Raw genomic sequence first — 27,325 nt, 5'->3', positions numbered from 1 at the left:
ACCGCTCAAATGGCGCTGCAGGACCTCAGATGGCGTCTGTACCATTGACTTAACATTGAAAGTGGCCACGCCCACCGCTCAAATGGCGCTGCAGGACCTCAGATGGCGTCTGTACCTTTGGCTTAACATTGAAAGTGGCCACGCCCACCGCTCAAATGGCGCTGCAGGACCTCAGATGGCGTCTGTACCATTGACTTAACATTGAAAGTGGCCACGCCCACCGCTCAAATGGCGCTGCAGGACCTCAGATGGCGTCTGTACCTTTGGCTTAACATTGAAAGTGGCCACGCCCACCGCTCAAATGGCGCTGCAGGACCTCAGATGGCGTCTGTACCATTGACTTAACATTGAAAGTGGCCACGCCCACCGCTCAAATGGCGCTGCAGGACCTCAGATGGCGTCTGTACCTTTGGCTTAACATTGAAAGTGGCCACGCCCACCGCTCAAATGGCGCTGCAGGACCTCAGATGGCGTCTGTACCATTGACTTAACATTGAAAGTGGCCACGCCCACCGCTCAAATGGCGCTGCAGGACCTCAGATGGCGTCTGTACCATTGACTTAACATTGAAAGTGGCCACGCCCACCGCTCAAATGGCGCTGCAGGACCTCAGATGGCGTCTGTACCATTGACCTAACATTGAAAGTGGCCACGCCCACCGCTCAAATGGCACTGCAGGACCTCAGATGGCGTCTGTGCCATTGACTTAACATTGAAAGGGGCCACGCCCACCGCTCAGATGGCGCTGCAGGACCTCAGATGGCGTCTGTACCTTTGGCTTAACATTGAAAGTGGCCACGCCCACCGCTCAAATGGCGCTGCAGGACCTCAGATGGCGTCTGTACCATTGACTTAACATTGAAAGTGGCCACGCCCACCGCTCAAATGGCGCTGCAGGACCTCAGATGGCGTCTGTACCTTTGGCTTAACATTGAAAGTGGCCACGCCCACCGCTCAAATGGCGCTGCAGGACCTCAGATGGCGTCTGTACCATTGACTTAACATTGAAAGTGGCCACGCCCACCGCTCAAATGGCGCTGCAGGACCTCAGATGGCGTCTGTACCTTTGGCTTAACATTGAAAGTGGCCACGCCCACCGCTCAAATGGCGCTGCAGGACCTCAGATGGCGTCTGTACCATTGACTTAACATTGAAAGTGGCCACGCCCACCGCTCAAATGGCGCTGCAGGACCTCAGATGGCGTCTGTACCTTTGGCTTAACATTGAAAGTGGCCACGCCCACCGCTCAAATGGCGCTGCAGGACCTCAGATGGCGTCTGTACCATTGACTTAACATTGAAAGTGGCCACGCCCACCGCTCAAATGGCGCTGCAGGACCTCAGATGGCGTCTGTACCTTTGGCTTAACATTGAAAGTGGCCACGCCCACCGCTCAAATGGCGCTGCAGGACCTCAGATGGCGTCTGTACCATTGACTTAACATTGAAAGTGGCCACGCCCACCGCTCAAATGGCGCTGCAGGACCTCAGATGGCGTCTGTACCTTTGGCTTAACATTGAAAGTGGCCACGCCCACCGCTCAAATGGCGCTGCAGGACCTCAGATGGCGTCTGTACCATTGACTTAACATTGAAAGTGGCCACGCCCACCGCTCAAATGGCGCTGCAGGACCTCAGATGGCGTCTGTACCTTTGGCTTAACATTGAAAGTGGCCACGCCCACCGCTCAAATGGCGCTGCAGGACCTCAGATGGCGTCTGTACCATTGACTTAACATTGAAAGTGGCCACGCCCACCGCTCAAATGGCGCTGCAGGACCTCAGATTGCGTCTGTACCTTTGGCTTAACATTGAAAGTGGCCACGCCCACCGCTCAAATGGCGCTGCAGGACCTCAGATGGCGTCTGTACCATTGACTTAACATTGAAAGTGGCCACGCCCACCGCTCAAATGGCGCTGCAGGACCTCAGATGGCGTCTGTACCTTTGGCTTAACATTGAAAGTGGCCACGCCCACCGCTCAAATGGCGCTGCAGGACCTCAGATGGCGTCTGTACCATTGACTTAACATTGAAAGTGGCCACGCCCACCGCTCAAATGGCGCTGCAGGACCTCAGATGGCGTCTGTACCATTGACTTAACATTGAAAGTGGCCACGCCCACCGCTCAAATGGCGCTGCAGGACCTCAGATGGCGTCTGTACCATTGACTTAACATTGAAAGTGGCCACGCCCACCGCTCAAATGGCGCTGCAGGACCTCAGATGGCGTCTGTACCATTGACCTAACATTGAAAGTGGCCACGCCCACCGCTCAAATGGCACTGCAGGACCTCAGATGGCGTCTGTGCCATTGACTTAACATTGAAAGGGGCCACGCCCACCGCTCAGATGGCGCTGCAGGACCTCAGATGGCGTCTGTACCTTTGGCTTAACATTGAAAGTGGCCACGCCCACCGCTCAAATGGCGCTGCAGGACCTCAGATGGCGTCTGTACCATTGACTTAACATTGAAAGTGGCCACGCCCACCGCTCAAATGGCGCTGCAGGACCTCAGATGGCGTCTGTACCTTTGGCTTAACATTGAAAGTGGCCACGCCCACCGCTCAAATGGCGCTGCAGGACCTCAGATGGCGTCTGTACCATTGACTTAACATTGAAAGTGGCCACGCCCACCGCTCAAATGGCGCTGCAGGACCTCAGATGGCGTCTGTACCTTTGGCTTAACATTGAAAGTGGCCACGCCCACCGCTCAAATGGCGCCGCAGGACCTCAGATGGCGTCTGTACCATTGACTTAACATTGAAAGTGGCCACGCCCACCGCTCAAATGGCGCTGCAGGACCTCAGATGGCGTCTGTACCATTGACTTAACATTGAAAGTGGCCACGCCCACCGCTCAAATGGCGCTGCAGGACCTCAGATGGCGTCTGTACCTTTGGCTTAACATTGAAAGTGGCCACGCCCACCGCTCAAATGGCGCTGCAGGACCTCAGATGGCGTCTGTACCATTGACTTAACATTGAAAGTGGCCACGCCCACCGCTCAAATGGCGCTGCAGGACCTCAGATGGCGTCTGTACCTTTGGCTTAACATTGAAAGTGGCCACGCCCACCGCTCAAATGGCGCTGCAGGACCTCAGATGGCGTCTGTACCATTGACTTAACATTGAAAGTGGCCACGCCCACCGCTCAAATGGCGCTGCAGGACCTCAGATGGCGTCTGTACCTTTGGCTTAACATTGAAAGTGGCCACGCCCACCGCTCAAATGGCGCTGCAGGACCTCAGATGGCGTCTGTACCATTGACTTAACATTGAAAGTGGCCACGCCCACCGCTCAAATGGCGCTGCAGGACCTCAGATGGCGTCTGTACCATTGACTTAACATTGAAAGTGGCCACGCCCACCGCTCAAATGGCGCTGCAGGACCTCAGATGGCGTCTGTACCATTGACTTAACATTGAAAGTGGCCACGCCCACCGCTCAAATGGCGCTGCAGGACCTCAGATGGCGTCTGTACCATTGACTTAACATTGAAAGTGGCCACGCCCACTGCTCAAATGGCGCTGCAGGACCTCAGATGGCGTCTGTACCATTGACTTAGATCAACAACGCGTCCCCCGCGGTCCTCTGAGGTGGCTGTGTCACTCCGGGCTGCTCGCCCATGTCAGCGGGGGTCAGCGGGGGTCAGCGGGGGTCAGGAAGCTGCTCAGCCTCCAGCTTAGCAACCGAGAACGGGAGGAATGTAAACAGAGACGGCGGGGGACGCGTTGTTGATCTAATCTAATATGTTTGATATAATCTATTCTATTTTTTAATTGTTAATACACATGATTTATAATAAAGGTGCTCAATAGCCCCGGCCATATGTCTGCATTTAAAGCACAAAGAGATTATTTCTTATTAAAATGCAGGAAAAAACAGACTTTTTTCTAAACATAAACATAAACAATAACAAATATAAACAGATTTTTCTGCATCTCTTCCTCACAGGGCGTCTTCGTCACCAGCAACAATTTTTCTCCCTGTAGAAGCAGAATTCAGAAGATCAAGCAGCTTTTTTTTATTTCTAAAAGTGTAAATAATGTTTAAGGTCACCAACTTCATGCTGAAAGAAACAGGAAATGACATCATCCACATGAGAAGATGATGAAGAGTGAAAGAGTGACAGTACTTGTTCTAGTTCTCTGGTCCTCGTTCCCTTTGGTTCTCCTCCTGGACATGTAGACCAGAGCAGCAACCACACCCAGAAACATCAACACCACCTTCATCACGGCTCCAACCATGATGATGAAGTTGTGACCAGAAAGATCTGCAGACAACAGATTTACCAGCATCAACTACAATATTTGTAAATGGCTTTGACTTTCACAATTTGTCTTTGTTGTTGAAAATAATAAAAACAGTTTTACCTGAAGAGTCCAGAACATAGACAGCATCTGTCTTCACCTCCTCATCCTCCACAAACTGACAGATGAACGTTTGGTTGTTTCCCAGTCAGAACAGAAACACAGTCTGGTTGTCCTCTAAACTCCAAGCCAACTCCGTCACCAGACAGGTGAGATCCCGTCTCATTCATCCAGATGAAGCTGTTGTGTCTACAGGGAATAGTTGGATCAAATCTACTCAGTGAACACTGGAATGGGACACTTCCACTTCCTCTGGGAGGAACGTCTGCTGGATCTTTACAAACTGAAGGCAAACACAAACAGAAAAGAGGTTTTTCCATGAAAACCTTTGGTCCTGACAGTGACCACATGTACCTGCTGACCGTTTTCCAAAGAAAGAGCAGCTTGGACCATTTTAGAAACTATTCAGAGACATGTTTTCATTTGGTTCAACAAACAGAAATAGTCTGGATTTTGGAGTTTCAGAGTAAACTATTACAGAGGTTGATGGAGTCTCATCATTTTCTGACAACTTTCAACAAACATTATTATAGAAATTATATTAAACTATATCAAATGAACCAAAGAAATGTTTTCTGCATGAAGCTGAAACTTTGTTGTCAGCTCTTTCTTTGTCTTTCTAGTCCTGATTCTCCGGGTCTGTCTGGTCTAACTCCTATCATTCTTAGAATTAGAAAAGCCCAGAAGCTCTGGATTTGTGAGATAAATCCCCCCCCCCCCCTCATCTGAGATGAAAACTGATTAGTTCTGACTCTGAACGTAAATAAAGGAATAATATTGAATCTATTGTAGAATCTGAAGGTTTAGATTAAAAAACTCCAAACGTCAGAGTCTCTTCAGGGTTTGAGCTGTTTCTGAAAAAGATCAGAATGTTGACAACCATGAAGTCACAGAATTATTCATGTCAGAATACTCACTGCTCAAAGTATTAAGATACTCCTCAAACGTGTTCTTGTTCCTGAGCCCACAGAGACATGGAGCAGCATCTTCCTCAGAGATGTTTGTGATGAGCAGAGAGCAGTCAGTGCTCACATTCAGCCTGGAAGCTCTAGCTGAACTCTGGACAACACTTCCTTTGTGGACTTCTGGTCTCAGTGCTTCATCTGGATCTTTCTGGTTCAGCCATGTAACATCAGAGCACGAGGAAGAGGAGGATGTAGGTCTACAAGGACGTCATCTCCAGCTCTGTGATGAAGATGTTTAGTTTGTTCACTGATGTCTGCAGGAGAGAAAAGAAGAAAAAGTTGAACCTTTAACACAACAGTCACTAACAAAATCACTGAAGAAATACAATAAGATGATTATATCTGCAAAGTTTTGTTTTGAAGGTAATTTTATTAAAAGATAAAATTAATATTAAAAAATATTTTTTCATAACTGACATCAAAGTCTGGATTTTTAGACAAATGTAAACGTGACATTAATTCAATTCCGTCTTTTAATATGAAATTGTTCTTTCATTTTTGTCAGCGCCGTCAGCTCGTCCATCTTGTTGGAGAGGGAACGGACGTTTCCCATAATGATGGATGGAACGTATGGTTTGTACCTCCATCTCCTCTCCCGGAGCCTACGTCCTGCTCTGCAGCCTCTCCGTTTCCTCCGAATTTCAGGTGGAACCTCAGGTCTTTCGGTGTAGAGAGGTGCAGGGCCACGCAGAGACAACAGCTGATCCCTGGAGTAAACAATGGAGCCATGAGTGAAGCTGAGGGGGTCCGCCGACACACTCCCAAACAAGTTAAAAAACAATGAAAAACAGAATGCAAAAGTCATAAAAGTGGTCTCCTTATGAGCAGACTTGCAAAAGGCATTGACCACATAAAAGAAAAGCCGTAGAGCGGGCCAAAAAACAATAGAAAAGAGAAGAAAAGAGAGAGCTGCTGTAACTAGCTGCTGCTCCTGCAGCGCCATTTTGTCATCATCAACCTTTGACCTTAGAGAGAAGTGAAAGAAGCAGCTTTGAAAGTGAAGGATGTTCTGCTCAGATGAAGAAGATTGATTCTGTCTGCAGAGAATCTGTGGCTGCAATCACAGACCTTCATGCACACGCTCACACACATGCACGTTCAATCCAGGGTGTGCGTGAAGGGTGACTATTCACAGTTTTTCTCAGTGGCTTTAGTACAATTCTCAGAATTGAAGTTTGCAAATACGTGTGTGCATTTCTCAAAACAATTTGTACAAACAGCAAAACACTCTGGATTTCTTGCAAAAGCCTGTAACTTGCTCAAAGTCTTTAGTTCATCTCTCCAAACTAAGTCTTTATGTCATTGAACATGTCAGTGCCATCAGAATGTCAAGTCCTTGTGTCATTGTCTACGAACAAGACAGTCAAATGACTTAGTCATGTTGTCAATATAACTGTGTACTTTAGAGGGAGGTTCTGATGGAAACTATGGCTACAGTTTGGATGACAATTATTGTAAAATGGAAGTTACACCTTTTTTGTTTGATTGCAAAAGACTGGACAAGATTTACACTTTTATTGTTCATATTGTAATTTGTAGACAGACCATGTCATACCAACATAGAAAAAACCCACTGCAAACAGTAACACAAAGGGAAAAACGAGGACAATATTCTGTACAACAGTACTTACAGTACTTACTGAATATTGCAAAAAGCTTTACATATTGTAAAAATACTATAATATTTTATGAAGCATCACAGAACAGTTCATATTTTAGATTACATACCTGTTCTCTCGACGAAAGGTCTGAATGATTGAGACAGAGTTCATTCATTCATTCATTTTCTATTCCGTTTTTGCCTTTCGGGGTCACTGGGCTGCTGGAGCCTATCCCGGCCACTCATGGGCGAAGGCAGGGGGCACCCTGGACAGGTCGCCAGTCTGTCGCAGTGAGGACACAGTTATTCTCCCAAAATTTGGCTGCACCCTTCTACCAGCCTCAACCATTGGGAGCCCATGGTTGACAACATGGTCTACAAGTGTGGCTCTTATCTCATCAGGAACACGTACATGTCTTCGGCCTCTTCCTCGGTTTTGCCCCCTAACTCCTCCACCACGCAGCCTCACTCCTCTTCCTCTTCTTCTCTCTGGCTGTTGACCCCGTCCAATTCCTTGTCCTTCCCTTGTCAGACATAGAACATTGTTGTGCTTCTGCCATATAGTATAGACTGGCCCATTCATTGTCAATGAGATGCACCTTTGTTAGAGGAAGTCAAGTCACCTGAGAGCAATTTACCAATTCAAGACAAAACCTTAGACAAAAACATATAATGGAGATGTATAGAAATATGTTTGTCACATTATGACAACTTGGTCGACCATTTTGCAATTAATGACTTATACGATGAACTAATAAGACTATTGCACAGTGAACTATATAATACATTTTGATCAACATGACATAAACAATTGATAATGTAGCAAAGAGCCGAGAATTGTACAGAATCATTTGCATGGATGTACCAAAGCAATTGCAACTTGTTCAAAGAAGTGAGAAACTGCTTATATGATGAACACAAGTGACATCATGATGTGAAGATTGAAAAAAAGTTTTGGGAATTTCCTTCCGATCTGAGAATTGTTTTTTTTTTGAATGAATGAAAATGAATGAAAAAATGAATGAATGAGTGAGAATTGTACTAAAGCGAATGAGAAAAACTGTAACGGAGAGCTCTGAAGGGGGGAGAGGAGTGAAGCAGGGCTATCCTCTGAGCGGTGTCCTCTATGTTTCAGCCAGCAGAATGCATGACAAAGCTATTTCAGGAACATGTGAGGCCACGCCCACTAAGGAGGAGGAGGAGCCTGTTCCACAGCAGGAGGAGCTCCAGGTTCCAACAGGAACCCTGTGAGAAACAGCATCTGCAGCTGAAGGAAAGCAAACTGTTTTCTGTCACTGGAATGTTGCTCTGTCATCTCCTCTGTGAGGACCCTCCTCTTCATCACAGATGAAGCTCCGCCTCCAAGCTTTCTTGTTTGTTCTCCAACCTTCTGCAGGTTCTGATCTGCTTCTTTCTGATTGGTCAGAACCTTCAGACCCAGAATCTTCTGCTTTCTGGGAAATCATCTACACCTTCAATTCAGATGAAATGATTGGATCAGAGTTTTTGTGAATTCACTTTGTTTTGGTTCAGAGAAAAGTTTGAAACCAGAACCTGTTTAGATCCAGAAACTGTTTGGATCCAGATCCTGTTTGGATCCAGAACCTGTTTGGATCCAGAACCTGTTTGGATCCAGAACCTGTTTGATCAAGAACCGAGACCAGGAGCTGAGATGTGCAGACTAAAGAGGAAAGATTAACATGAATCTTCATGTTCTTTATCTTCCTCACAAACAGCAGCTCAGTGTGAGGAAGAGGAGCCACCGGGTCAGAGGTCATGTGATCAAATCCTGCAGAAGCATTCAGGAGAAAGGCTGAAGCTGATTGGTCCAAAGCAAAAGCCTGATTGAAAAGAAAGAGACCAGAAGAAAAGGAGTTTTTCTTTCCATTTCTCTGAACAGCTGATCTGAAGACACAAACCTAAACAGTGACGACAAACAAGACTCAGCAGAACAACACAACATGAGGAAGTGATGAGTTCTTAAAGCAAAGCAGAAGAGGAAGAAGCAGAATCTCTGATCTGAGCTGCAGCTGCTTCACACGGTGAGAAAAGACGAATCTAAAGACCTTTATGGAAAATCTACTTTCTTTGTTTGTTTGTTGAACTTTGTCTTCACTAACTTGACTGTTTGTCTCTGAATGTTTAGAGAAGATCTTCTTCTTTCTCTACAAACTCTCATCACTGCTGTTTACAGATTTGATCTCATTACTGATCAACAACTGAGGATCAATTCTCACTCATTGATCAGTTTCTGTTTCACTGATTTATGGAGAAAATGGAGACAAATTAATATTTTTACTGTAGATTTTCACAGAATAAACTGTTGATGTTTACAGAAGTGAAAATGCTGACTCATCAAAGTGGTTCAGATCAGCTGACTGCTGCTTCCTGTCAGAACTTTCCAGAACCAGACAGAAGAAAGAATTTCTGTCAGAAAAACAAACATCATGAAGCTCTGGAGGTCAAAGGTTTCAGTTCTGACTCCAAACCTTCCTGTTCTCCTCCATCCAAACCTTTGTGAAGGTCAAAGGTCACGAGAAAGTCTCTGGAGCTTTGAGAGGAAGAATTCATGTCTTTCTTTCTGTATTTTCTCCTCATTCTTTGATTTCTGTCTGTTTTTCTTGATGCTTCCTGAAGTGTAGAAACAGGAAGTTTGTTGTTTCTTTGTCAAAGTGACTGAATGGAAATGTTGCTGCTGCAGCTCCATGTCTCCACCTGGTGGAGGGAGAGCAGAAGTGCAGCAGCTGATGGCAGCTTCCTCTGCCTCCCACTGCTGTCTGACTGCATTCACCTCAACCTGAGAGAAACACAAGAGAAGAGCCAATCAGTGGAGGAGCAGCTGATCTGTTGGTGAAGGAGGATCAGAGCTGATGATGAGGAGGGTTTCCTCTGCAGGTGAAGGAGGAAGGTGTGTGTGAGCTGATGTGGATCCAGTGAATCCAGCAGCATGGATCAGTGGGAGGAGCCACAGGAGGGAGCCCCTCCCTCTAAAAGCAGAGATGGTAACCATGACAACCAGAGCAAAGCTCAGAGGTGAGATGAACATCTCCAACTGTCCATGATCTTCTCCATGTCAGAGCTCAGGACTCACACCAGCAACCTTCATTCTCCACAGGAACAAACCTGGACCTGGACCTGGATCTGGATCTGGATCTGGATCTGGACCTGGACCTGGATCCAGCTGTGAATCCTTTAGGAGTGACAGATCAAAGGATTTACCAATGAACTCCAAAGTCATCCACCCAGCAGTGGACCAGTGAGTGTTTGTCAGAGTTTTTGGAGGCTGGATTCTAGTTCAGATGATCAACAGTTTTCAGATGAAGGACTTGAGGTCTGGTTCAGTTCTGGATCTCTCTGATCAGACTCACTTGGAGCATCATGTGTGTGATGAGATCTTTTCAGTTGAGTCTTCTGAGAGTCTCTGAGAGACATCAGAGATGTTGGAGAAGAAAACATGTTGACTGCTGACTCTGACTGACAGCAGCTCCAGTCTAATGAGAAGAATCACTGCAGACTCCTAGGATTCAGATTTTCATGCTTTCCAAACATCACATTGTTCTAGTTGGACTTTCTGCTCTCAGAATTTCTCCATTTCTACATGGAGAATTGGAATCAGCTTTTCTAGAAAAAAGTCTGGATTGACTGACAGAAAATGCTGAAAGCTGGAAACTGTTGATCCAAACATGTCATGTTATTCCAGACTAAACAGCTCAGTCTGTGTTCATGTCAAAGTCCATCAGCTGTTCATGAAGAAGCAGATCCTCCAACACTCTGATGCTTTGGTGTTTGCAGAGGTCAACAGGTCACACAGAGAGTCCAGTCTGCAGCCTCCAGCTGTGGCTCCATGAAGAGTGACCGGTCCAAAGATGAACCTCTATTCTTCAGAACTGAACCAGGACCTTCAGACTCACAGTAAGAAGCAGTTTCTAGTGAACGGAGATCTATTGACTTTAGCTCCAAATCCCAAATGTCAGGCATGATGTCATCATCCTCTGATGGCTTGAAATCCTTCAGGTCACTAAGTGAACAGAATTCATTCCAAATTAAACTGGTTCTTTTCTACATCATTCCATATCTGAGGCTCACTTATTAATCAAACCACAAAGTCTGAAGGTCAATTAGGAATTTTCACTGCACTGCAGAAATTCAAAGATTTTACTTCATTTCTGACTGAACTGTTTGCTCCTCCCACTTTCTATCATTGCTGTTCTTCTGCTCCAAAATGGTTATGAAGACTAAAATCAGAACAAGTCCAAGTGTCCTCTGGAACTCAGGAATCCTCAGAGAAAGTTGGTGAAGAAAAGCAAAGACTGAGATTTCAGAATCCCAAACAGGGAGCAGAGCTTTGATCTGAATCTGAAGATCAGAGAAGATCTGAGAGACAGAAATTAATCTTTTCATGTTTTCTTATTTGAACAAATGTTTGGATCAGGAAAGAAACATTGTAGTAAAATATTTTAATGAAAGTCTTTCATATGGTTACTCTTATAGCTAACCACAAAGTATAAATAGAAAGTTTTTCTTTGTTTTTTCATCCACAATCTCAAACATTAAGTTCTTCATTTTCTTCTGGTCTAAATGAGAATCAATGATCCAGTTTTCTGTGACTCTGATTCATCTGTGAGTCAGAATGAATGTTGGAATCATTGCTCTTCTGAAAACAACAGCATTCATGATGCATTTATGATCTGAGATGATCCAAATCCAAAAGAACTCATCAAACACCATCATGACAGAATCTCACTTCTAACTTAACAAATGTTTTTCTATCAGGATCCATCAGAGACTCAGAACTGGATCTGGATCTGGACCCAGCTGTTTTTCCTTCAGGAGTGACCATTCAAAGGATGGTTTCATCAACTTTAAATCATCTTCTGGTGCAGAGAGGTGAGCTGTGTGTAAATGTTCTTTCTCACAGACATTCCTATCTTCATGTGTGCAGCAGTGAGTGTTGGAGCTTCTCCACAAACACAGAATAGATCTAGTAGATTCTACTGAGTGTCTGCAGGACACCAGTGGGTCCAGTAGGATCTGATTGTTGCTGATTGTCCACAGACTGGACCAGCAGAGCTCAGAGACTCCCAGTGGTCCGTCTGTCCAGCAGCATCAAACACAGCTGGACTCCATCTTTCTGGTCTGTACATGAACAACAACTACTTTCCCATCATTCTGTCCACAGTCGTCTCCATGCTGCACTTTGGACACCAGTGGACTGTCAGTGTGTCCAACATGGAGCTGATGTTTGGCTCCATGACTTCACTCTGATTGGCTCATTCATCTGGAATTCTGTTGCAGCTGCTGGAGGACAACATTGTCACTTTTGTCAAGAAGGAGCTGAAGAAGATCCAGAAGCTTCTGAGTCACAGGGAGGAAGAGGAGGAGCTGGAGGCTGAAGATGAAGAGCAGAGGAGCAGCAGAGAGTCAGTGATGAAGATCACAGTGAACTTCCTGAGGAGAATGAAGCAGGAGGAGCTGGCTGATGGACTGCAGAGCAGTAAGAGGATTTCTCTGAAGGTTTCAGCTGCTGAGAAATGAAGATTTCCTGATGTCTCAACACATGGAACCACAGGGATTCAAACCCTCATCATTCAGGGCTGCAGAGACTTGATTTACTGTTTGTTGTCTTCATTCAGGATCTACTGCAGTTTGTCGACATGAAGTCCAATCTGGTCTGAAGAAGAAGTTCCAGTGTGTGTTTGAGGGGATGGCTAAAGCAGGAAGCCCAACCCTTCTGAATGAGATCTACACAGAGCTCTTCATCACAGAGGGAGGAAGAGGAGAGCTGAATGAAGAACATGAGGTCAGACAGATTGAAGCAGCATCCAGGAAAGCAGACAGAGCAGAAACAAGCATCAGACAAGAAGAGCTCTTCCAACTCCCAGCTGGAAGACCAGAACCAATCAGAACCCTGATGACTAAGGGAGTGGCTGGCATCGGGAAAACAGTCTTAACACAGAAGTTCACTCTGGACTGGGCTGAAGGCAAAGCCCACCAGAACCTCCACTTCACATTTCCATTCACTTTCAGACAGCTGAATGTGCTGAAAGAGGAGAAGTTCAGCTTGGTGGAACTTGTTCATCACTTCTTCCCTGAAACCAAACAAGCAGGAATCTGCAGCTTTGAAGACTTCCAGGTCCTCTTCATCTTTGATGGTCTGGATGAGAGTCGACTTCCTCTGGACTTCCACAAGACTCGGATCCTGAAGGACCCTAGAAAGTCCACCTCAGTGGCTGATCTGCTGACAAACCTCATCAGGGGGAACCTGCTTCCCTCTGCTCTCCTCTGGATAACCACACGACCTGCAGCAGCCAATCAGATCCCTGCTGAGTGTGTTGACATGGTGACAGAGGTCAGAGGGTTCAATGATCCACAGAAGGAGGAGTACTTCAGGAAGAGGTTCAGAGATGAAGAGCAGGCCAGCAGGATCATCTCCCACATCCAGAGATCCAGAAGCCTCCACATCATGTGCCACATCCCAGTCTTCTGCTGGATCACTGCTACAGTTCTGGAGGATCTGCTGAAGAGCAGAGAGGGAGGAGAGCTGCCCAAGAGCCTGACTGAGATGTACATCCACTTCCTGGTGGTTCAGGCCAAAGTCCAGAAGGTCAAGTATGATGGAGGAGCTGAGACAGATCCTCACTGGAGTCCAGAGAGCAGGAAGATGATGGAGTCTCTGGGAAAACTGGCTTTTGAGCAGCTGCAGAAAGGAAACCTGATCTTCTATGAATCCGACCTGACAGAGTGTGGCATCGATATCAGAGCAGCCTCAGTGTACTCAGGAGTGTTCACACAAGTCTTTAGAGAGGAGAGAGGCCTGTACCAGGACAAGGTCTTCTGCTTCATCCATCTGAGTGTTCAGGAGTTTCTGGCTGCTCTTCACGTCCACCTGACCTTCTTCACCTCTGGACTCAACCTCATGGAAGAACGGAAGAAAAAATCCTTAAAGATTCTCAAACTGAAACAATATAGTCCAGTCCAGTTCTACCAGAGTGCTGTGAAGAAGGCCTTACAGAGTCCAAACGGACACCTGGACTTGTTCCTCCGCTTCCTCCTGGGTCTTTCACTGCAGACCAATCAGAGTCTCCTACGAGGTCTGCTGACTCAGACAGGAAGTAGCTCACAGACCAATCAGGAAACAGTCCAGTTCATCAAGGAGAAGATCAGTGAGGATCTGTCTGCAGAGAGAAGCATCAACCTGTTCCACTGTCTGAATGAACTGAATGATGGATCTCTATTGGAGGAGATCCAACAGTTCCTGAGGTCAGGACGTCTCTCCACAGATAAACTGTCTCCTGCTCAGTGGTCTGCTCTGGTCTTCATCTTACTGTCATCAGAAGAAGATCTGGAAGAGTTTGACCTGAATAAATACTCTGCTTCAGATGAGGCTCTTCTGAGGCTGCTGCCAGTGATCAAAGCCTCCAACAAAGCTCTGTAAGAACTCTCAGGAAAATCACCTTCAGTCAACAAATGAATCTGATGGAAACATGAAAGATTCAATAACTGCTGTCTGTCTTTGTTTTCTTCAGACTGACAGACTGTTATCTGTCAGAGAGAAGCTGTGCAGCTCTGTCCTCAGTTCTCAGCTCTCAGTCCTCCAGACTCAGATTTCTGGACCTGAGTTTCAAAAACCTGCAGGATTCAGGAGTGAAGCTGCTGTCTGCTGGTTTGAAGAGTCCAGACTGTAAACTGGAGACTTTCAGGTCAGGTTTCATTTGTTTGTTGTCAAATGTTTGTTCTCTACAAGAAGTTCTGTCTTTTGTTTCTCTGATTTAGGAGAAATTGTCAGATAGATGTTAGTGCAGAGGAAACAGCAGAGGACTGTTGGATAGAAGTAAAAAGAAAACAACATTCTGCTTGAGTTAAAGTCCTGGTTTTTACTTATCTAATGGTTACAGATGTCGTCATGTTTCTTTGCACCAGACTAAACAGGAGAACCTAAGTTCATCCAAGTGTTGATATCTGGGAGAAGTTCCTGTTCTGTGTTCTTTGAAAAAAAACATGAATCAATCCCAGAACTACAGATTTAAATGGACAAACAGTTGCAGCAGATTTCTGACCCACAGAGCAGCAGCTCCTTATGAAGAGATATAAGGAGGTCAAACTGCAGCAGACTGACAGGTCTTTACCACAGACCTGGTTCTGGTGATTATTCAGAACCGAGCTTGGATCAGAACCAGATCTTTCATGTCACATAGCCTTTAGGTTAGCTTCTGGTTCTCAGTCCTGGTGCTTAAACAGACACTAAATCTATGCTGTTTTAGAGTGAAGAGCCTCTGCTGGTAGTTTATGTTCAAGGCTGGGGGCGGAGCTACCTGCCAAAGGAATAGATCAGCTGACCAAGAAACTTAATGTGGCAGCACGAGTATAAGGAAAGATTAAAAGAAAATCTACAGGGAGCCTTGGTTCCCGCCCAAACATGATGAAAAAGGGGGACTCCCCTGTTGACTGATGCAGGGTTGTATTATAATAATACCATACCTGAGGCAAACACACATGCCAATCCCTCTTCCTAGACACAGGCAGAGTACGCAGCAAGTTGTGCAGAGTCCTGTTAAACATTCCACCTGGGCATTCCCCACCGGATGATACGGGGTTGTGGGACTTTAGTATCCCGTAAAGACTACAGAGTTAAAAACATTAAGGTTTCCACATAAAATCACTTTAAAAACACACCAGCCTCTGCCTATAATGTTTAAAAGATCCTGCCGACAACGCCAGAATGTGGCAGCACCAGAAAACGGGTCAACAACGCCTCCTGGGGGCTGCTGAGCCCCAGGAAAAGATTAAAAACAAAGCAAACACCCTTTTGTGAATCACTGCACATGTGATGGAAACCACACAGCACACTGGGACCCCCCCACCACACACAGCAGTCCACCACCTCAGCCTCTCCCGTCCTGAAAAAAAAATTAAATTGATCAATAAAGCCACACAATTAAAAATAAAGATAAAAAGGTGATTAATGTTCAGGGGCGCTGGTAAGCCGCCCAACCACTGCTTATCAACTGGGGGGAGCCGACCACAGTCCGGTGAGACGCCACAGCAACAACGGGTCTTCGTGAGCTGAGCGTATCGCTCCAGCCGGTTCCGTCGTGGCGGGGGTGGGACCCGGACAGAGATCAAGGTTTTTGATTTGATTTTTGATTTGAAAATGTTTATTTCAAGCAATCAAATAGAAATAGAAATGCAATACAATCATCAGTTATACATTCATACAGTAACTAATCAAACTTAGGATAATTAGGCATATTAATAAATATTGCTTGAAAGGGAGTGGAAGGAAGCAAACTTATATAATCCCACCCCGTTATACTATAACCATTTTATTACATGATTTATCATCATTATCCGGTTCCTAACTTTTATCAGACAGAATTAAAAGTCATTTAAAGATAGTTGTATAGCCGCCCTGTAACCCGGAACCGGAAGCTCGGTTAAAAACAATAAAAGCAAAGCAGCAGCTTTAATCCCCTGTTTGGGGGAGATGAGAAGGGCGTGCAGCCAAAACATGTTCCTGAAGAGAAAGGAAATAAATAGTTTGCAGGAGCCTTAACTGTACGTCCAGGAGGAAGGCCAGCTCAACATATCGGTCACTGAGAGGAGGGTGGATCAAGGTGAACAAAGTCACGTCACGCTTGCAGACTACTGCCGCCAAGCCGCAGATGCGCCAAAGCCTGGCCGATTGCTCGTGTACAGGGAGCTGTGAACGAGTCTGCTCGTAAGCTCCCAATCCCTGTTCAGTTCAGAGAACTCCAAACCTGGCTTACCTGCCTGCCAACCCCCGTTCCACTTCCTGGTGCCTTGATGTACGGCAACAGCATGAGTTCATGTCCAAACGGGGAGGAGGAGGGCTTTGAAAGCACCGCCACCAAATTAACACGAGGGTGTTGACTGCCGCTTCATATTTAGTGGCCGTGTCCTACTTGCCACACCCGCATGGCTTTTATGTTCATCAAAGGCTAAATGTTGTTAGCGCAGGTTAGCCTCTCCTAGTCCTGGCTTCTTCCAGCTCCGTTCTTCAACAGACAAAGCTCTGACCACACGGATTAAAACTAAAATGATGAGCGAACAGGCGCTTCATAATAACCGTAACATTCATAAAAGCCCGTTTAGAAGATCATCTGGTATATTACCGAGCTGCCAGATATCTATGTATGTCGCAGCTCAGTGGAACTCAGTTCCTCTTCCAATATTTTCAACACTACTGCGCATGTGGGAATGATTTATTCTGACCAAAAAGTGACCCATGTGAATGTTTATTGTAATTGTTGTAATGGTCACTACTTTAAAAAATATGATGTTAGAATTACTTCTAGAATCCAGGACACTAGATATTCCTGCACTAAAGCAGATTGAATTCTATTATATTATAGGAGTTTATGTTCATAATGACAGACTCAGTTTTGTTGTTTTATGGTTCTTATTTGATTGACAGCAGGTCAGTTTGTGCTGTTTGTGTAGTGATGAGAGTCCTCCGTCCTCACAGTCCTCCTAACAAGAAGTTAGGGAGTAGGGAGTCTTTATTTAGTTTTTTTAAATCTGACATTTTTCAAATGGACGCTTTAAATCTATTGAATTGTAACTATTTAGTCATGAACGATTCATGATGATCAATGACAGGGCGGGTCCCACCTGACTGAATGGACCAAGTTCCTGGACCTCCAGCTGCATCACTGCTCCTGAACACACTTTTCTGTCTCATTGCAGGTTGAGGAAATGCAGTTTGTCAAAGATCAGCTGTAAAGTTCTGGTCTCAGCTCTGAAGAAAAACCCGTCTAATCTGACAGAACTGGACCTGAGCTGGAACCAGAACCTGCAGGATTCAGGAGTTGTTCATCTGTGTGGTTTTCTGGAGAGTCCAGACTGCAGACTGCAGACTCTGAGGTCAGTAAAGAAGCTGAACTCCCTGAAGGATGAGAAGAACGGATCAGGCGAAGAACTTTCTGATGTTTCACTGGAAGATTTTCTGTCTACAGCCGTGTTTGAAACAAACTGATGATTGGTTCAGATTTTCTTCATCAATTGACATCAATTGTCCTGTAACCTCCAGGTTATTGTGATTACAGAGAGACGTCCAGTGATCCCCATTGAGCTGCATGGGTCTTTTTATCTTTGTCATCTTCCTATAGGTTGCTGATGTTTTTCACAGTAGTAGCTCTAGAGGGAAGTTGCTAGGCTGGGTCGTTGCTTGCAATGTGACCCACATGGTCAACCAGATTGATTGGTCTGCTAGCTGTTCTATCCGTTTAGCTACAAAAGCTAGCTGGTTGTTGAAGCGGTCAGACGTCACACCTGCATCTCACAAGGTCATCTCACACCTGCAGGACTACAAATCCCTTTAGTTTGGTCCAGAGAGCCATCCAGCAAGGTCTGAAGAAGAAACTTGTCATTCAGGAGTCCTTTCTGGACCTCCATTTCTGCCTCGTACTCCTGAATGACGCGGTTGTACGGAAAGCAGCGAGTGCCAAAAGTCAAAACTCAAAATCCGTGATTAACTCCGTCAAAAGAAATTGAAACAGATTCAAACGTATTTTGAGTTTTTAACACAAAAAAACTGACAGCCTTCAAAAAACAATTGATTTCCCACAGAAACAGACCTGCAAAAGCAGATAGAAACACAAAGAACATCAGCTGATCATCTGAGGCTCTGACTGGAGACAGAAGTGAGGCGTTAAACGGCTCCAACGGCCAATAACCTGTTAGTAGACGGTTAAATGCTACTAAAGGGACAACAATGGAAGATGAAAGACTTGACAAGTTTCTGCAGCAGCCAAGATTACAATTAGGAATAATTGTTGAACCATTTATGGTCATTTTCACTCATGACACAGTTCTGATGTCACCATCTATCATCTGAGGGTTTCCCACAATCCTTTGCTTTGACACTGCATTGAAAGTCCTAAACAGAGGGTCAGGGGTCCAGAGAGAGGGTAAAAACCTGACAACACTGACCTTGACAGTAAAACATGTTAAAAACTGTTCACAGGCTTTAAAGGATTCAAAAGGATCTTAGGCTTGCTGATGTTCTCAGACACACATTTGACAGAAACGTGGAACTTTTCACAGCAGTCTCATACTCAGTCAAGGAGTTTTTCAAAATCTCGAATGACAAGTGAAGACCGTCTTTTTTTCCCCATTTATGCTCAACGCGATGGCAGCAGGGCCGGCCCTGGTCTTCTGGGGGCCCTAAGCGAAATTTAATTTGTGGGCCCTCTAACTGATCAGCAGCACCAAAAAAAACGCAACTGTTGTGATATAAATGAGATCTGTCTATTAATACATTTGTGAATTATTTTTGCTGCCGAAGAATTGAATACAGTATATTGCCTGCATGTTGGATATACATTAAGTGGTGCCAAACAAATTTTAAATGCAAAGAAAAAAAATGAATGACAAATGTATATATAAATAGATATATATTTTTTATGTAAAATTAGGCACTCAACAAATTACATTCCCAAAACTCCAACTTATTAAAAACAGCAACTTAATAGAAAATCAAATAACGATAAAACAATCCAAAATAAAGAACACAACAGCTCAATGAGGGGATTTTGGAAAGTCAGAGTCTTTATTGGTCTGAAAAGGACCTCTTAGCACCAAATCCATTCTTTCTGGATCAGAGACTGTGGTTGGCCGTTCATCTGGACCAACTGGATTTGAGGTACCGGTAGGTGGAATTTTGGATCTAGTCGGCTCCTCTTCCTTACACGCCTCTCTTGGAACTTCTGGAACATGAGATACAGAACTTCAATAAAAGCAAACATTGAAAAGTCAAACAGTCAAATGTTTCCCTTTCAACAGTAGAAGTGGTGACAGCAGTTTCTTCTGCAGCTAAAAAACAAGAATTATTATTATACAATAATCAATGATAAAACTAATAAAATATCTATAGCAGAATACTAATAATAGTTTAGTGGCTCATTTAAAATATGTGTGCAGGTTTTTCACAATTTCATGATCTTTTTATATATTTATGAAAGATTTATTGGTTGTGTATTTGCATGAGATCATATTTATTAATTTAATTATGAACAGTTTGGGGCTCCATACTTTTGAGCTGCTGTTAATGAAAAAAGGTTTATGCAGACACTGTTTTTTAGATGACTTTACATGCTTTTAAAATTACCTGAGATTACATCTTCAGTGATCTCAGGAACATCTTGGGATGTGGACGCTGCACCACCAACAATACTTTTTAATACTTTTTGAGAGCAGAAGAAACTGAATCAGAATTATTTTCGAGTTTTCCATTGGAAATTACGGGGTCGTTATGTGCAAATTTCACCTCGGATCGATTAGTATCTTACGAAAAAATTGCGCAGCTGCACAAAAATACTGGATAATGTAAAAAATACGGCCCCAACATCTTCCAAACTTACCTTTTGATTGATGTTGAAGTTCTTCATCTTTTTCTCTGGCACGAAGTTCTCTTGTTGTCGCTTTGACTGTCGTGACAAATTGTGCTCGTTTTTCCTCCTCTCGTAAATGCACACTGTTGTGCCAGGCTCAGATGCAAATATGTTGACCAATCGTTGCTAAGAGTGGTGCAACGTCATTATTTGGGTTGCCAGATTGGTTCAGGTGTGCTGACGGGGGGGGATCATTAAAGTGCAGGTAACTTTCTTTTGCACAACATTCAGAGCGCACGTTGGTACGGAAGTTCTATGAAATGGGTTGCCAGATTTGGGTCTTTTTTATTTAATTTTTGTCGCCACTTCGGGGCCCTGGTGGTGACGGGGGCCCTACGCGGCTGCGTAATTCGCGTATAGGGAGGGCCGGCCATGGATGGCAGGAGCGTCTGAGCGCACGAGTGTGTTCGTTGATCCAAGGCTCAGAGTTTACAGCGTTTAACCTTAAAGGAACAATAACGTCTGAAATGCCCACAAACATGGTTCAAATCCTGCAGGACCTCATCAACGTTTCCACACTGGACGTCCACGGAGGAAACCTCAGAAGCTGAGAAAGCTGCTGAGAACTGCAGCGCCGTCTGCGCGGGAGTCAGGCGGCAGCGGTAAAAGATCAAATTCTAATGGAAAAGGAATGCTGAAATCTCCAAACACGCCAGGCTTCTCAGGAAGCGTTAGCAGATTGAGAACACTTGGGTTAAAGGCTGCAGGATCTACGTCAAACCACTCGGTCCACCGGTTAAAGTTAACAATAATGTTGGGGGAAGAATTAGGGAAAAAATAAGAGTTTAGGGTAATAGGTTAAGCTTAGGGTAAAATTAAGGGGTAGAGTTAAGGTTAATTTTAAGGGTAATGTCAATGTACAAAAAAGGTTTAGGTAAATATGTAAAGCTAAGGGTAAAAGGAAGGGGTAAAGTTAAGGGTAATGCTAAGTTTAAAAAAAGAATGGGTAAATATGCTGAGGCTAAGGGTAAAGTTAAGGAAGATTAAGTAAATGTTAAGTTAAGGGTAAAATTAAGGGGTTAGGTTAAGGTGTAGCAAATTGATTTTTTTCAATGAACATTCATAAAACTTCACAGTGATGATTTAATTTTGAAATTCTTTCATTTTGAGTAAACACATTATATAAATAAATGTTTTGTTAATCTTCCAATTATTTTATTAGAAACTTTAGTTCCACACTGTTACCTGTTGCGCAGGGAAGGTAATTAGTGCGACACCTGCCTTCACCACGTGGTAACTGCCCCTCCCTGTTCAGTTGGAGTGAGCAGTTTGTTTTCTGCAGTCTCCTCAGTATTGTAAGTTAGCTGTTGAAAAACGCGTATTGGCCTCTTAAATATGTTTAAAAATGGATGGAACTGACATGAAACTGATGTAAAATCGTTTACATTTATTTTTAACTATCTTTTAATGTTTTTTTGGTACCACTTTTGATCACGCTTTTTTTTCCTTTGCACGTAGGGAGCTGCACTTGCGCTGTCCACTAATGCCGTGTTCTTTTGTGCTGTGTTAAAGGCATTAAAGATGCAGTGACCAAAGTAGTCTCGTCCTCCTTATTGTGGATTCGTGACCAAACTGAATCCGTTACAAAGGGTAATGTTAAGGGAAAAAAGGAGGGGTGATTATAGATAGATAGATGGACAGCAGTGGCCATTTCTAGACAGCAATGTCACAAAATGAATGGTCAAATATGTACTATTGTATTAACATTTTATTGTCTAAAAATGCGTTAAAACCTTCATCTCACAGACGAGTTCATTCAGAATCAGTTACATATAGCAGGTCGGCTGACTGGATCATATATTCCTGCAGCGTCACAGTGCATTTCCCTATAGACGTCCATTGACTTCAATGGGGCTGCTTGGAACGGTTTTTTTTCAGCGCTTTGAAACTAGACGGTCATTGGATAAACGCTGTGATTATGTCCCGCCCACGGACGCTAAGCGTCTCTGGGGGTGAATGGGGAGTGGGCTGGCCCGGACTCCGAGCTTCTGCGTGATGATTGGAGGGTCTGTGTGTCGATTAGACTGCACCTCCTTTTGTCTGACAGCGACTCTGTACTATAAGGAATTTTTCATTCCATTGGTGGCCACACTAGTCTGCGCGCTGCTCTTCAAACTTTAACACGACTCAGACAGAGCAGATCCGGCTGATACCGATTCGGAAGACAATAGCAGCTACTAGCTACTTATTCCTGTTTTGTATTTGTATTTCACTTTTTTGTATTGGATCGTTGTGATCAGTAAAGTTCTAGAAAAAAACATAAATAAATAAAATACGGAGTAGTGTGCACAAGCCACCAGGGGGCGCTACTACTATGCAGTTTGGAGTTGCCGCCTGTCTTTCTGTTCCTGTTGGTGTCTGAGGACTAGACGACAGTGACGATGGATGGATTTACGCAGATCAATAAGCAAAAAATAGTCCTGCAGAATTTACTTTTAAATAAAAGGACAATTTTATGAAAATGAGCTTCCCCTCTGACAGACCAGTTGCTGCCACTGATGGGCAGGCTGAGAGCTGAGAAATAAAATCCAGATTTTCCCAAAAATGATCTTCTAAACAACAAATTGAACTGAATCAATGAAACAGAAATTGATCTGTTGACCGGCCCTATATCCAGATATAATCACACAACAGGCCAGATGTGGCCCACCAGCCTTGAGCTTGACCCAAATGTCCTGAAAGATTTCTTGGTGACAAAAATGATTTTCACAATTTAGGATTCAAGATGAAGAAATACAATTTAATCTGACATTTTTGAAATGGAAGCTTTAAATCTATTGGATTGTAAATATGTAGCCCTGAATAATTCCTGATGATCAATGACATTTCAATTCCTCGTCTGTTTGAACTTCATTTCAAGTCATTTCTAATCTATGTCATTTTCATTCCTGATCATGTTTTTGGGTCCAAATCCAAAAGAAATGAGCAAACAGTGACAATGTCATCTGTCAGTCTGTCATCAGGGCGGGTCCCACCTGACTGAATGGACCAAGTTCCTGGACCTCCAGCTGCATCACTGCTCCTGAACACACTTTTCTGTCTGATTGCAGGTTGATGTACTGCAGTTTGTCAGAGAACAGCTGTGAAGTTCTGGTCTCAGCTCTGAAGGAAAACCCGTCTAATCTTACAGAACTGGACCTGAGCCTGAACCAGAACCTGCAGGATTCAGGAGTTGTTCATCTGTGTGGTTTTCTGGAGAGTCCAGACTGCAGACTGCAGACTCTGAGGTCAGTAAAGAAGCTGAACTCCCTGAAGGATGAGAAGAACGGATCAGGTGAAGAACTTTCTGATGTTTCACTGGAAGATTTTCTGTCTACAGCCGTGTTTGAAACAAACTGATGATTGGTTCAGATTTTCTTCATCAATTGAATTGATTGTTCTGATGATTGATAGAAACTGATCTGTTTCAATCAGGATCTTGTAAATCAGGATCTCCAACCTATTTTAGATCACGGATCCATTTCATGTCAGAAAAATGTTCACAGATCGGCCTGTAGAAAGTTCAAGTTGGCGTCCAAATTAGTTTCAGCTTCCAGTTTTCAGAAAACCATTCAAAGGATTCTACATGAAATCTGTTTGAAAGAAATAGTTTGAAAAGATCTTTAAATATTGAATCTAGAACAGAGACTTCCTTTGAATGTCACTAGAACAACAAAAACACACCATGTGTTCTTTGGTCAGAGCATCATTCAGTCACTGAAACCAGAAATGACTGCAGATTCATTTACCACTAGAAATGAAACTGTTGTCTTCAGCATGGTGAGGGCTAGCTTCACAATAACTTTCAGCATCATCAGCTGGTTTGGATTGACGTGGTAAGAGTTCATGTTGGATGACTGTGTCAAATGTTCTCAGTTCATTTGATCTGTCACAGAGAAATGTGGTTTATATTTCCACCACCAAGGGGCGCTAGTCGTACAGCAGAGATGTAGATGACGTCATCACGCTGAGAACATATAGGAATAGGATTTTCTTCTGTCAAAGATTCAGGAACAGCTGGAAGCAGCTGTTGGAAGCTGACAGACCGGAATGTTTTTCATCTCCAACCTCCTTCCTTAGAAATGAACACAGAATCTCAATCAGTTTATGTGAAACCAGGAAGATGACTGTATAACTGTAAACTCAGATGATGGATACACTGTAGAATGACCATATTTGAAGAGATTGTCATTTGAAATCTATAGAAATACAAGTTTGATTCAAACAGAACAGCAACACAATGAAAGTAAACTTTAAATGGAGCTATTTTTAGAACAGGCCTGTAGGACACTTATGTGGCCCTTGGGGGCCACCTGGTGCCCACAGACACAGTGTTGGTGAGCCCTGGTTTAGACTAGCAGCAGAACCATCAGCAGCTCCTCTTCAGGGCCACATTCAGACACTTTGGGCCCCGTGGATCTTCATGTTTTTCAAGGCCCCTCTACAGTTTAGAGATGTCAGGAAATGCTTTCAGAGGAGAACTAAAGACTTTTTCAGTTGTTTTTCTGCAATGTGATCATTTGAAAATGATGAAGAAATACAATTTAATCAGACATTTTTGAAATGGAAGCTTTAAATCTATTGGATTGTAAATATGTAGTCCTGAATAATTCCTGATGATCAATGACATTTCAATTCCTCGTCTGTTTGAACTTCATTTCTAATCTATGTCAGAACTTCTTCTTCTTTTCTTCCTGCAGCTGCTTGTTCTCTGCTCACATCAAAGCTCCCAGCAGCTTCTGACTCTTCATTCAGAGCTGAAGTCATGCTTGATCAGGGATCAATGTCCAACATTTGCTGCTGACTCTTCCTCATCACTTCCTTCTTCTCTCTGCTTTGATCTGTTGGAGCTGAAAGTCTCTGCTTGAAGGGCTGCAGCAGAGAAGGACTGGAAGATCATCTCCTGAAAACTGGGAGGAAGACTTTCCAGCATCCTGCTGCTGAAATTCTCCCATGATTCAGTGCTGTTTGGAGAAGAGCTGAGCAGAAAGAGGAAGTGGACTTTTTCTGCTGTTGCTGCAGAAACATCAGTTGGTTTGGATGCAGCCACAGGCTGATGTTTGACTTTCACACATCTGGACTTCTTTCCTGAAGCAGCTGCATGTTGTCCTGAATGTTCCTGAATGTTCTTCTTCTCTGCTTCTGCTGGACTCTTCTGATCTGCTGCTGTTGCTTCACATCTTTGGACTTTTTCTAAACTTTCTGATCTTCTTCAGCTCTGAACTCTTTAGAAGAAGTGAAGGATGAAAAACAGGAACTTTGTCTTTAAACTCAACTCTTTCTTCTGGATTCAGGTTGAGGAGCTGCAGATTGTCAAAGACCAGCTGTGCTGCTCTGGTCTCAGCTCTGAAGTCCAACCCGTCCCACCTGACAGACCTGGACCTGAGACACAACGACCTTCAGTCTTCAGATGTTGAGCAGCTCCAGGATCTGGTGGAGAGTCCAAACTCCAAACTGCAGACTCTGAGGTCAGTAGAGGGTTGGAGTCAGTCCAGCTGCTTCCAGATGTTTGGTCCTAAAGTTAGTCTGAGAGCAAAGATGCAGAGTTTCCTGTGAAGCTGCAGCTTCTCAGTGAAGCTCTGAGGAGAATGATGACAGGCTTCAGGACAACAGTCAGCCAATCAGAGCAGCAGAAGCTCCAACAGGTGAAGATGACAGGAAGCTGCTGCTCTGAACAGGACTGAAGCTCCTGCTGCTCTTTCTGCTGCTGTGCTGCATCACTGACTGACAGACCAGGATCAGGAGACACTCCGTCATCTCTGTCTCTACACTTTCTCTCTGCAGGTGGTTAATCTGATGTTCTTCCTGGAGGAGCAGAGAGGAGCAGCAGCAGCAGCTGGTCTGCAGAGATGTTGTGACTGGACGGTGTTCCTGGGAGGTGGGGAGCAGAGTGATGGAGGAATCAGAGGAAGTGGAGATGAGTGTCAGAGCTGCAGCAGGAACTGATCTGAGATCAGCTCCACTGTCTCTCTCAGCATCAAGTGGACAGTTATTGTGCTGCAGCTCCCCCGGTGGACTGATGGAGAACTGCACTTCCTCTTCTCATTCTCAAATCTTCATCTTCTTGTCTCTTGTGTTGCCATAGTAACTGATGTCATTCTTCCTGTCTTCTTGACATCTGTTCATGAAGCTGTTTGTGTATATTATTGTGTCTTCTGCTTGAAACATAGGACGTGCGTACGCAAAGAAATATTCAGATTTATAAAACCGTGCGCACGCACATCCTACGCATCTTTCCCTTAATAAATCACAACCAATTCTAAATGCAGCGCAGCTTTTGCGGCTTCATGACATGCCCATAGTTGCCCATTAATAGTCCGTGAAACGCCCACAGATGAATATTCATTGATTGGGAAACCATGGCAAACACAGAGGGGAAATCAAAAAAACGTAACTTCACTCAATGTGAAGTAGAAGTTATCGTTGGCGAGGTGGAAAAGAGGAGAAAAATGTTGTTTGGAGGGCACAGTGTGGGCATTACTAATGCCAAAAAGGCACGTGAGCGGCAAACGGTGGCAGACGCCGTTAATGCTGTAGCCTCACAAACTGGGACCATTGGCTGAAATTAAAAGAAATGGTCGGACATCAAAGTCCAGGCAAAAAAACGTCTGGCGCTGCATCGCCAGAGTGTCTCTGCTACGGGTGGGGGGGGAAAGGGGACACTGGAGCTGACCCCTCTTGATGAGAGAGTGGCGGCAATTTTTGGGGAATCCCTTTAAGTGGAGTGGTGACTGAGGCGGGGAGGGGGGGGGGGACACCGACGCGCCAGATGCACGGGGTGACACCCCTCCAAAAGCTCCAACAGGACGGCTGGAGGAAGTCAGAACCGGCTCATAAGCCACTCGTCCTCTTTTGCCAACAAGTCTTCTTGCTGTCTAAAGATGCGTTCACTCCGAATTCTTCCATTTGCCACATCTTCTAAGAGCGTAAGATCAGCCATTGTGCGTCATTACGCATTGTGATGGGGCATTTTATTTCCCTCCATTTAATTACATCTGACAAGCAAC

The 27,325-nt window shown here is 44.5% G+C and overlaps 2 protein-coding genes and 2 long non-coding RNA genes across 6 annotated transcripts in view; 2 read left to right on the top strand and 2 right to left on the bottom strand.

Moving 5' to 3' along the window:
* Positions 1-3,829: 3,829 nt before the first annotated feature.
* On the bottom strand, positions 3,830-4,765 carry LOC144989562 (uncharacterized). Its single transcript, XR_013653819.1, has 3 exons — positions 4,366-4,765; positions 4,128-4,265; positions 3,830-3,978 (listed from the first exon to the last, which is right to left on the bottom strand). It is a non-coding gene; the product is annotated as an uncharacterized LOC144989562 (long non-coding RNA).
* A 1,123-nt stretch (positions 4,766-5,888) lies between these two features.
* On the bottom strand, positions 5,889-7,447 carry LOC144989573 (uncharacterized). Its single transcript, XR_013653830.1, has 3 exons — positions 7,340-7,447; positions 7,056-7,210; positions 5,889-6,034 (listed from the first exon to the last, which is right to left on the bottom strand). It is a non-coding gene; the product is annotated as an uncharacterized LOC144989573 (long non-coding RNA).
* A 490-nt stretch (positions 7,448-7,937) lies between these two features.
* The window catches only part of LOC144989386 (uncharacterized), a 167,375-nt gene continuing 147,987 nt past the window's right edge, over positions 7,938-27,325 (top strand). Inside the window, exons 1-4 of one of the 2 annotated variants that reach the window (XM_078941764.1) lie at positions 7,938-8,969; positions 9,823-9,960; positions 10,043-10,183; positions 10,720-10,839. In XM_078941764.1, coding sequence (XP_078797890.1) covers positions 9,875-9,960; positions 10,043-10,183; positions 10,720-10,839 — 347 coding nt within the window. In that variant the 5' untranslated portion in view covers positions 7,938-8,969; positions 9,823-9,874. Of the gene's footprint in view, positions 8,970-9,561; positions 9,961-10,042; positions 10,184-10,719; positions 10,840-27,325 lie in introns of those variants that run through there. The other variant, XM_078941770.1, reaches the window with a different exon arrangement.
* On the top strand, positions 11,707-26,986 carry LOC144989068 (NACHT, LRR and PYD domains-containing protein 12-like). Of its 2 annotated transcripts, XM_078940962.1 has the most exons (9): positions 11,707-11,814; positions 11,983-12,061; positions 12,223-12,421; positions 12,561-14,358; positions 14,454-14,627; positions 17,635-17,811; positions 23,390-23,566; positions 25,613-25,786; positions 26,103-26,986. In XM_078940962.1, exons 3-9 carry the CDS (start codon positions 12,355-12,357, stop codon positions 26,113-26,115), a joined length of 2,580 nt encoding a protein of 859 aa, XP_078797088.1. In that variant the 5' UTR covers positions 11,707-11,814; positions 11,983-12,061; positions 12,223-12,354; the 3' UTR covers positions 26,116-26,986. The 2 variants fall into 2 exon arrangements, with proteins under 2 accessions (XP_078797088.1, XP_078797080.1); XM_078940954.1 differs by lacking the exon at positions 26,103-26,986 and having other exon boundaries at positions 25,613-26,060.

This window comes from Oryzias latipes, chromosome 2, assembly GCF_053564925.1.
Source record: "Oryzias latipes strain Hd-rR chromosome 2, Olatipes_Hd-rR_3.1".
NCBI classification, from domain to species: Eukaryota; Metazoa; Chordata; class Actinopteri; order Beloniformes; family Adrianichthyidae; genus Oryzias; species Oryzias latipes.
Note: the sequence above shows the minus strand (reverse complement) of the source record. Positions and strands in the feature narration are given on the sequence as shown.

Bases quoted from the DNA above. Each gene is read 5' to 3' on its own strand.
- LOC144989068 (XM_078940954.1), top strand. From the start codon at position 12,355: ATGAAGATCACAGTGAACTTCCTGAGGAGAATGAAGCAGGAGGAGCTG. The intron at 14,359-14,453 runs GTAAGAACTCTC...TGTTTTCTTCAG, and splicing joins AAAGCCTCCAACAAAGCTCT to ACTGACAGACTGTTATCTGT. The intron at 23,567-25,612 runs GTCAGTAAAGAA...TTCTGGATTCAG, and splicing joins TGCAGACTGCAGACTCTGAG to GTTGAGGAGCTGCAGATTGT.